The 11,035-nt window shown below is 40.5% G+C and overlaps 1 protein-coding gene across 1 annotated transcript; it reads right to left on the reverse strand.

The window, feature by feature from the left end:
* Window positions 1-7,600: 7,600 nt before the first annotated feature.
* Window positions 7,601-8,440, reverse strand: LOC118172736 (cytochrome b-c1 complex subunit Rieske, mitochondrial; the record flags this gene model as incomplete). Its single annotated transcript, XM_035336835.1, has 1 exon — window positions 7,601-8,440. A coding segment is annotated over one exon (648 nt), but the record flags the coding sequence as incomplete, so codon positions are not given.
* Between the last annotated feature and the right edge of the window lie 2,595 nt (window positions 8,441-11,035).

Genomic DNA, 11,035 nt, shown 5'->3' on the forward strand with positions numbered 1-11,035 from the left:
TCTGGTTGAAAGAGTTACATACACTTTCAGTATCACACTCTGCATACTTTTTGTAGGATAGCTTCACACCTTTTACTTTTTCTCATGTCCTACTTCTACTGCCCTTGCTACAACATAAAGCCTTTATTTTGTCTGTCCAGGGTAAATGTGAATAATGCTTGATTGCTTTCACTGGTATCAGCCGAGGCTGTTACCGTTTATCTTCTCAATGTTGATTAGGTTGAACAATCTGATTTCCTTCAATCCCTCTCTCTCGCTCACCTTTTCTAGACCGATATTACTCTTGTCCTCCTCTTCTGGAGTCTCTCCAATATCCAACATTGTTTCCTTGAAATGTCTGGTTCCATTTGGACCTTCATGAATGCTAATACAGAACGTCTAAGTCCTATTTTTGCATCCAAGCTAGACATCTGCCTTTTTTTTCCACAGCTGTATGATATTGATTCATTCTCAGTTTGTGAGCAACTGTAATTGAAATTGTCTTGCATTTCAGGCATGTCTTTTAAGATGTTGGTGTCCTTTGTTTGTTCAATTTAGTCTTCAAATCTGAGAAGTATGTTGCTATTCTACTACCCAACTCACTATTGAAAGTGCTGAATATTGATATGACCCAAACCTGTAACTCCCACTTGCTTCTTCCATCCTTCAAAAGCTATTTGTGCCTGGCGGTGATCGCTAACTACTCTTTAAGGACTATTTTTCAGTCAGTTCCCATGCTTTCAATTGAACTTTGTTTCCTTGACTTGCTCCTGAAAGATCACAGCACCAAAATCCTTACTAAAGCTAAGCCCACTTTGTTTGCTTCCCCTGATCAAAACCCCAAGTTCGACCATGACTCCAGGACGTTACTGCTAATCTTCCAGACTTCTTTTAATCTACCCATCAGTCCTGATTTTTTTTTTTTTTTTTTGGGGGGGGGAGGCGGGGTTACAGGTGCAGAGAAGTGAAGGGCCCAGAGTCTGCGAGGTGTGCTCACAGTGCAGCGCCCACGGAGTGGCACTGCTGTCTGTGAGCAGCTGAGGGATGTGTTATCTACTGCAGAGCAGGTGACCTGCTGGCGTAAGTGGAAGTATGTCTGTCAGGGAAATCAGATGAACTGAAAAGGTAGAGGATGAAAAAATTGGAAGATAAATAGCACTAGCAATGGCAACCTTTAGCGACCTCGGTGGAGCGCTTAGAGATGACAAGAAATTCAGGCTGAAACCGGTTGGTGATTTATAGACTGTGTGTCAGAATGGCCCACATCGATGGGTGTGAATTACAAGTAAGGACAGGTTATCTGTCAAAATAGGAAACTGTCTTCAAAAACAAATGTTTCTGAAAAATGATTGGCACAAGGTAAGAAGATCTTTGTCACATTCAATTAAATTAAATGATCAACTCTTCCAGTAGGTTAAGAGAAGTGAGAAGGACAAGCTGAGTGACACTGTAATTATGGCCTAAAATTATCGGATGCATGTCCAGCCTTTCAAAAGCTGGTATAGAAAATACCCTAATAACGATGAAATCATTACATTTTAAGAGTCTGACATTTACTCATTTGCAGGTACATGTATTTGTGTATGCAGTTATTTTTCTTTTCTCAGTTTGTCTACCAGATATACAACATAGCTATGCCTTGAGAGCCAAGAGCAATGTTTTATTTAGGTGGAAGCAATGCAGAAGTTTTGCAGCAATTATTTGTCTTCTTAACCAGTGTCAAGTAGAGTGGCTAGGAGAGCGGTATCTTTAATTTGTACTGCAATCATAAGCAGAAGTATTAAACAAAATGGAAACAACCATAAATAGTCATTTCTGCTACGGAAATATTAAAGGCCAATTAAAAAAAAAAAAAAAAAAAGCATCTTACGAACTGTATAAAGAAAATAATATTGCCGTACATATGCTGTCTTCTTATCAGGCAGTCAAAATTGATGCTGTGGTGGAGAAAGAGTAACTGCTAGGTCAAAAGTTGCAGTGCCAGTGTAGATACCAGGTACTTCAGTGGGAAATCTATCAGCCAAACCTTGTTACAGGTATTTAATTCTAACTTCCACGAGACCCCAGTGTACTTCAGATCTTTGGGATATATATAATTCCGGACAAGCTGCTAGAAAAGCTACTGAAACTCCTGGTATTTTAGTACTTAATTCAAATTTACCATTCAGTAGGAACTGAAAAGAGAGGGAAAAACCCGGCTGTAGACTGTCACAACTGAGAGGCTCTTCTGTAGGCAGGGGTGACGTGTTCTACAGGTGACATTTCAGACTGACATCTGAAATGCTCTATCACACTTGTAGCGATTCAAAAGGAAAGCTCTGTTTTATTTCAAATAATAATGTCACCTAAAGGGTGCTGTCATCAGTGGCCCACTCTACATGCATACCATACAGCTATGCTATGTATATGCTATATATTTGGTATATGCTATACCAAAACAGCTATGGTTACAAGATAAACTGCTTGTATTCTCCTCCTCTTCCTCCTGCCCTAAACACCAGACTAACAAAAAGCCCCAGTGCCTCTAACCTAAGAGATAAATCTGGTCTTATTTAGCTGCATCTTGCTATTCCTTTAACCTGTTAAAGCATAGGCATGAGGGGACAAAGCCTCCCCCCTTGCATAAACAGACATTTATTCAATAATTTATTATCATGTTTCTGAGTACTCTGTTTTAACTATTAAATACCCTTCAACATAAAATGCCCTGAATCTGCTATGAAATTCTGCATTGCTCAATAGCTCCTTGGTCTGATGGCCATGCAAACCAATAGATCTCTTCAGGAAGCTGGCGCTTCTTATTTGTGGTACCAATTAGAGGCTGACAAGTATTGTAATTACCTGCAAGTTATATGACTGCTCACAGAGGAAAATGTGGAATTCTGTTACCATGTCATGGTGGGAGTAAACCAGTTCCACCCAACACTAGTGTTAAACTCTTAGTTAAAAGTTTGATAACTACTGCTAATATTGCCCTGTTTCCAAGGCCTGTTATCCTATTATAGCAAGAAACGTGATTGCATTGATGTGATTTGTTCCTGATAAATCCATGCAGACTATTACTTCGCACCTTACAGTACTCCATCTGCTTACAAATACAATTATAGCTTTATTCTGTATTTTAATATGCACAGATTCTGAATTAAGACTTTAATAAATTGAAGCATCATTAATTTTGAAAATATGGTATTAATGCAATTGTTCACTTAAGGGACTGTGCACGTTATGTGTCATAGCTGTGGTCCGCTTACAATTTCTGCGCAAACTTTCTAACTAGAACAAGTCTTTTTGTAGCCTTCTCCTCCTTCCGATACAAACACTACGAACAAATTATTGGGTTCTTAAGTACTTTGGATGTCAGCGGGGTTGGGGGGAACTGAAGGCTTTAGGTGCTACAGTCTCGGCCAGCCCCGACCACCACCAGACTGTGGGAGCATCAAACTGAGCTCCCAGATTAATAGATACTTTTGATCTGAGCCTGTGTAAACTGCCTCTTTTTAAAAGGTGATGAGAAAATTTGGATTTTGGTGGTGATTGCAAAAGGTGTACTGGTCAGCAGAACTGCTGGGCATGAAACACTGAAGTCCTTCAGAGACAGGGTCCCCTGCATTATTAACATGAAGGGTGTGTTTCATTCAGCCATCTCTTCGAATCTTTACTGAAACTGACAAAAAGAAACTACTAGAAAGCAGAAAATCTGGCACACTTAATACAGATCACAGTCAGAGTTTCCCAACAGTATAAGTAACTTAAGAAGTCCTAAAATGTAAATTGTCTTAATAATGAGCAACTTTTTTTTTAATAAAAAGCAACTAACAGGCAGACATCTGTATGTAGATAAGAAAATCTTATCCATGGAGGACACCAATATTCAGTAGCTTTAAATTCTCTCCTTCTGTCTATAAGTTATTTACTTTTTACTTTTTCAAGGTCAGAGGAGGGTCATAATTGTTCTGTCACGTCTTCTGCTAGTGAGAAACACAGTGCTCGGACACCAAGCTCTGCTTTAACTCATCTGGGGAGCTGACCTTTTGTGTTCCTGAGGTGTACCTGACCTGCTTATGAAACCTGTTCATAGAACTTCTTCATGTAGGTGTTTTGGTCATCAGTGGCAAGTGTCCCTGAAACCTGCGCTGCTGTGCAGCAGCCTTTCAGCACGCTGCTGCAAATTGGTTAGCAAGGGCACGCGTTAATGACTGTACGAGGGCTGGGCGTGAAACTGCCTTCAGTTCTGACAACGAGACCTAACAGGTCAGAAGGGTTTAAAAAAACGCGTATCATGAAAGAACCATGAAAACAAGCCTTGCAAAAATGACTTAAAGTTCTGAAATTTTGTTTACAGTCTTTGCACTAATTATTCCCATGGCAGCAGTACCCATTAAAAATGTTACCCTTCTTTTAAAGACACAAAAAAGGAAGACAAAGCTATTGAAATATCAAATATTAAAAATTAAATTTTGATTTTAGTATTTTTATTCTCCTTATCTGAAGAGCTTTTTTTTATTATTATTATTAAATAAATGTGAACTCTGTTCAGCAAGTTTGTAAAGACTGGCTTGTTCCAAAGGAAAAAAAAAAAAGAAGTGAGCTGCAAAGGAACAGAGATGTAGCTGCTGCTTTGTGGCTGCAGGGGCACAGAAGAAAGACAGGCAGTGCAGCTCCTCTCTCTGGCCTAGAACTGTGCTTTACAGCACTGCTGCTGAAAAATGTCAGGCTCCGAACAGTGATCAGCCTGGCAAACCTCTACCAGCATCTGGCTGTCCTTGCCTTTTAGCTTCTGCCAGGCTGTGAAGTCAACAGGAGATGCTGGCTGGCTAGCAACTCCAGTTGTGCAGAGAAGTAGGACTTAGTACTTTGTGGGGGCAAGGGGAACGTGCCCCATTAGTCCTGTGAAATACCCGAGTTTGGTTTTTGTCCTCCCCTCTGGCAGTTTAACTAACAACAGTCTTGTGTTAGGACTAGAGCCCTGGCAGGACCGTTAGAGTGAAGTGGAGAGAGTCAAAAGTGGAAACATGTAGAAGTAGTGAAGCCCAGCAAAGCCCTTGATTCATATAAATACAATGAGTCTTTCTCCAGAAATCCGTAAAATATAGCAGTGTTGTTCAGAGTACTTGAACGTTCTTACTTCCAGCCACATGGGGTACAGAAGCCATAAAAAGGGCAAAACAACTCATTATGTATGGTGGTAATGACTGCAATTACTAGTGGTAGCGAGAGCTCCTTCCAAGGGCATCTCAGCCCTCAAGGTGATTTGGAACCCACTCCTGGCCATCAGCACATCGCTGCATGGAGGGTTGTCACTGCTGGACTCACACTTCTCTGATTGCACTTTGGGCCTTCTGGGGCTTCTTGTCCCAGAAAGGCCAATGTGGTAGCTGGGCACGACTCCCACAGATGACAGAATCAGAGGCTGGAAAGGACCTCTAGAGGTGATCTACACCCTTCTTGCTCAAGGACAGCTGCCCAGGGGTCTGTTCTGTTCAATTTTGAGCATCTCCATGGATACTCTACAACCTCTTCAGGCAACCTATTCTAGCTTTTGACAACTCTCACAATTAAAAAAAAAAAAAAAGGAAAAAAAAAGTGTTATGATGTGTTCAGGTGATTTTTTTTTTTTTTTTTTAATTTGTACCCATAATTGTATCACAAAAATATGGGATTCTGGAGATTTTTAAAAACTATTTCTCAAATTCTAATAAATCCCTATTCTTTTCCAGCACACACTTGGCTTGTTACGAATGACCATTTTGCAACTGTAAGGAGAACAAAGCCTTTAACTGAAGAGAGGATGGAGGCTATCGCATCTGCATTGTCTACGAAGCAATACTTCAACTCCTGTCATCAGTCTGGTGAAGCAGAGGTATTGCTGGCATCTCATGTGTAGAGTAAAAGCTGTTTTGCTCACGAACGTGCCATATCATGGTGCTCCATTAGTTGTAGACTGATAAGATTGCCACCGAGTTAGTATGATGTAATTTAAATAGCAGCTTATCCTGTGCAAGTAATTTTATGGATGGACACTTAAGCCCAACCACGACATGCTAGATTTAAATCATTGTGTTCAGTTGTGAATTCAGTAACTGCCCTGGTCACTCCCTGATTTACAGGGGACAAATTTACTGTTAGCACAGTAACTCAGTGTCTATACAAACCACGATGAGGCCTAAATAATCTAACTGTGGGCTTAAAAGAAGACATTTTTTGGATAGTAGTAACCATTTTTAAATATTTCAGAAGTTAGCTTTTCTTGAAATACAAAATTTGAGTAAAGATCCACCGTATAACACAAGGAACATACATGAAGACCAATTATTTACATACTAGCTTGGGAACATGTCTTGCATTACTTGTGTAGCCTGATTTATTATACAAGAAAGTCTTGAGAATGCTTTTGTAGACATAGCGATAAGGTGTAAAGCTTAAAGTTATGAAACTGTAGAATGCATATCTAAAAATTTCTGTAGTAGTCATCTGTGATTGTTTTCCTACCTAAATTGTCTGAGAACAGGTGAGCTATAGTCATCAGTACTGTTTAATTCTATTTAAAGTTTCAGCTTTAATCCAGCTGCCAACACAGCTTTACATGAGGCATATGCAAAATATACATGAGATGTGTGGCAAAATATTCCAGACCACTTAATGCAGCACACATTAAATGATCGCAGAACGGCAGTAAACAACGCAAAGCATACAGGAGGTAGCAGACAGTTTTTTTTCTTCTGGAAACAGCAAACCTTGTTTCTCCCTATATATTGCCTAGGCACTTAATTACTAGCCTTGTTTTGTACTGGCAGGACCAATGCTAGTTAAATCTACTGGTTTCAGGCTGTACTTGTTTCTCCATAGCCTAGGGGTCAGCATTAAGGTAAGAGAGACTTCAAAGTTTTAGCCTTTATTGACCATAGCCTATAATCAATACGAAATACTTATTTTCACACAAATCATGTGGGTCTTTAAGTCTGATTATGTATAAACCTTTGCTGTGTTTAAAGATTAGTCCAGACTGAGTGGTTCTTACAATTTCGGATTCACTGTTGAATTTCCCTTTTTATTTCTCAATTTTCTAGTGGAAGTGTCACAGATTTTCCACTGTTCTAAGTATATGATCTAGTGTTTAGGTGTATATAACATTGAGCCTCATCTGGAATTTATTTTTTTTTTTTAAAAAAAGAAATTCTACTGTGACACATTTACTTTTTGTCTACATCATCACAAAATTAACATTGCTACCCTAAAAGCTAAACAGCTGTATACTGCCTCTGAACAATATAAAATAACCTTTCCAGGTTTGTATTTATGTATTTTTCCCTTCACTTCCCTCAGAAATGAACAGAAAAAAATACACTGAAGTAAAAGGATTGCATTTAATATGATTCTATTCTGAAACTGACTCCACTGTTAGAAGTTCATTGTAGGATTTTTTAAAAGGTGTTTCTTACTATACTGCGGTAAAAATTAAGTACAAGTAATGAATATATGTGGTATGGAGAAAGCTGTGGTTTTGTAGTTCATTATCAATATAGAATCGGCATCCCTTCAGAAGGGCTGCATAAACATAACTGGGGTATGCTGCGGCATCTCTTTGACAAGACACACCAAGTCAGTACACAAACACACATTATCACAGAACTGAGTGCTCACTCAAAGTTTTTATTACAATTGAACATAGGGAAGTATTCGAACATACTTCAGGTTGAGTCAAGACAGCTAACGTGTATTCAGGATCATCTGGTTTGACAGCATTCCGGAGGATCAGTTAACCCTTTTGAGTGTACATTCATCAGAACAAGAAAACGAGCAAGCACTTGATTATTCAGCCAACAACAACTACATCATCACTAACAAACTGGTAAGTTGGAACCTCAAGGTTAAGGGGAGCAGGACCTTTCCTGATTCTGCCAGAGGCATCATAATGGGACCCATGGCAAGGGCAGTAATAACCACCAAAATCTCCGGAGTTAGCAATTGGTACACAACCAAGATGAGTGCAGACACCTATTAATATGACCCATTCTGGCTTCTTTACTCTGTCTAAATCATGCTGTGGATCCCTCAGTTTAGACAAATCAACTTCAGCTTCCTGATTAATCTCTGCCTGGGTTCTGTGGCGCACAAAGAGGGGCTTCCCCCTCCACTTGAAAGCCATGTTCTTGCCTTCCGGAATGTCAGACAGCTTGATTTCAATCTTTGACAATGCTAGCACATCAGCAGAAGCACTGAGGCTGGAAATAAACTGGGTGACAGCATTCTTAGCAGCATATGCAGCCGTTACACACGTTGTTGCAGTCAGCAGGTAGGAAAACCCTTTTCTAGCTTCACTGCTGCTTTGAGAAGATGCTGTGGCATCTAGCACATCTTGACGACGGTAGGCAGAGAAGTCAGGTACTGTGACATCATTATGGATACAACGCACGCTGGCAGGTGCTGCAAGAAAAATAATATGAAATGACAACACTTTCCATTAAAATATATTGATGTATTTTTTAAAATACATCATTTTATAAAATATATGGTGTATTTTATGTTAGTTATTTTTTAATTACATTTTTGAATGATGGGTAAGTTATTTCAAAGTCTTGGCAGCATTCCTGTAATTATACATTTCAATTTTAAGTTGCAAGCAAATGGTTACTAGATGGTATTTTTGGTAGATAACAGGTGATTTGTGAATCATTCCTCCTTGTGAATCATTCCATTCAGTGAAAATTATACGAAACCTGTTAAGGACATAGTAGGACCTGCAAGCAGTTCTGGGTTTAAAGTTTTTGTTGTCGCTTTTTTCAAATTTCAAGGAAAGAATGTTGCAGAATACAGTTAACTATCTGCGGAAAGACAGACATTCTCTCTGTTCAAATGTTTCCTAAAAACATGGTATGAAGAAATTTGATTTCCTTTGACATTCATTTCCCATTTCCAAGATAATAATCTTCAGGGTCATTTTAAGATTAAAAAAATCACATCCCCTTTATAGAAGTTTAAACTGCTGTCAAAGTAAGTAATGCTGTCAAAGTAAGTAACTAACTAACTGCTGCCCCAGTAAGTAATTTTTAAATCTTTCAAACTCCATTATCTAATTTTTCAGATTTGGTACATAGAAGTGTTTAGGAATAATTTTGGTCAATATCTAGTTCCCAAACTTTATGAGATTCCCATTTCAAACCAGTGTGCTAAACTGACAAAGTGTGACTGCTTACTAAGAGGCCTTCCATTCCCTTCTCCAGCACAGGAAAGCTGCCTCCCTCAACTAAATCTAGTATGCTAGGGAAAAGAACACACTGAGGGCATTATTTGCTAAAATACAACCTCTGTTACTTGGCAAGAACTATGTAGTCTTAGTTTTTTCTAGTAGTTGGCACAAGGTTAACAGAGGTTAATAGAAAGTGTTCGCTCAAAGTACTCAAAATAGCTCTCAGAGATCTATATCCCATCTAATGGGGAAAGTATCTACATTTATTTACAATTAACTCAGCAAAGAGGAGGTGTTTGCTCTAGGATATTAATTGCAGAGAAATGAAACTGAAAGTTCTCTGAGAGCAAGCCATACTAACCTATCCCTGTATCAAGACACATTAGTAACCAGCTAATAAGCATTACAATTAAGCTACTTTTTAATATGTTCAACATAAAGTGTGACAATGTTAACTGAAGCTAAGAATAAGACTACCTATCAACTACGTTAATTATAGATCTCTACAATTTCCACCTGAACGTATCCTTTACAGCTGAGTGTCAGGTGAAGCCTATGGTTCTAATCAGTACAGGCACAGCTTGTACTGACTTGCAGGAATATCCCAGTTAACGGCACGATGCAAACTGTTGCTACGTGCCCAACAGCAGCAGATAAGGAAGCTTATTTTCACTCCAGTAGAAACTGGTTTCTTGAAGTGTGCTAATATAAAAAAATGCAGCAATCTGAATGCGCCCTTTTTTAATACCACAATGGGACCCTAGATCAGCATTACAGATTTCCTCAAAAAAATCCACCAGCAGCATCAACCTTTTTGTCCTTTCCTGTGTTCCTGCAAAAAAGTGGAAGACACTGAACAAGTAAGTGTGGTTTGAAACAACACTGTTCAGCAACTCTTTTTATCTCTTAAGCATAATACAGGGCTGCTGATGCAGCACATCAAACAAATAGGAGCGGCCCTCTATTTCTATCCATTTTCTGTATTTTATGAAATGAGTAGGGGATAGCATTTTAAAATGTACATGCCCTGGTACAAAGATCCTTCATTTGGGGAATAAAGTAACCGTTCAAAAATGTTTCTAGTATCTCATACTAAGTCTATGTCAACTGCAGATCCTTCACTCCTCTAAAGAGCTTTTTGGCCTAATACATCTCATCTTGGTCAGGCTGAGTGCTTCAGACCAGCTGGCTTGCCACCAGCAGCATAAGCAGGCTGCATTCCAAAAGGCTGCCGCTTGCATGTCTGTGGTCACATCCCATCCCTGAACACATGGACTTCACGGCGTTAGCCACCACCTTGAAGTCTCACATTAACTCCCTGCTGCTAGATACATCTTGAAGGCAGGACTTGGGTATCACATCTGCAGGTGAATACTTGTTATCCTGCTTTCGGCAAACTGCCTTCACTGGCCATAAGCACGCGAGCAGCCACAGTCTCCAAGTGATGAAAAGCCACACTTGTGAGACCTACACCCACAGTAACCATGGGCTAGGCTCTCCTGGCATTTCAGGAAGAACCACTGTCCTTCCCTCCACGAGCTGGACTCTGCAAGAACTAACTGGAGTACCTCGATGGGGATTTCCTCGCACCCTCCCACAAGCAAAATGCACAGCCACCCAAGTCACCCCCGGCAAGCTGACCTCCAGCCGCCCTCAGCGCCGCACACGTTCGCGCTCCCACGATGCCGGCCGCGGGACCGACCCCCGCGCCCCGCAGGGCTCCACGAGCCCGAGCAGCGAGCGCCGCACCCGCCGCCAAGCCCCGCACGCCTCGCTTCCCCCACCCCACGGGCCCCGCCGCCGCTGGAAGCCGCCCCCGTCCTCCCCGCCGGCCCCGGTGCCCGCCGCCCCTCGGCAGGCCCCCGCCGC

The sequence above is a fragment of the Oxyura jamaicensis genome, chromosome 11, assembly GCF_011077185.1.
Source record: "Oxyura jamaicensis isolate SHBP4307 breed ruddy duck chromosome 11, BPBGC_Ojam_1.0, whole genome shotgun sequence".
In the NCBI taxonomy this organism is placed as follows: Eukaryota; Metazoa; Chordata; class Aves; order Anseriformes; family Anatidae; genus Oxyura; species Oxyura jamaicensis.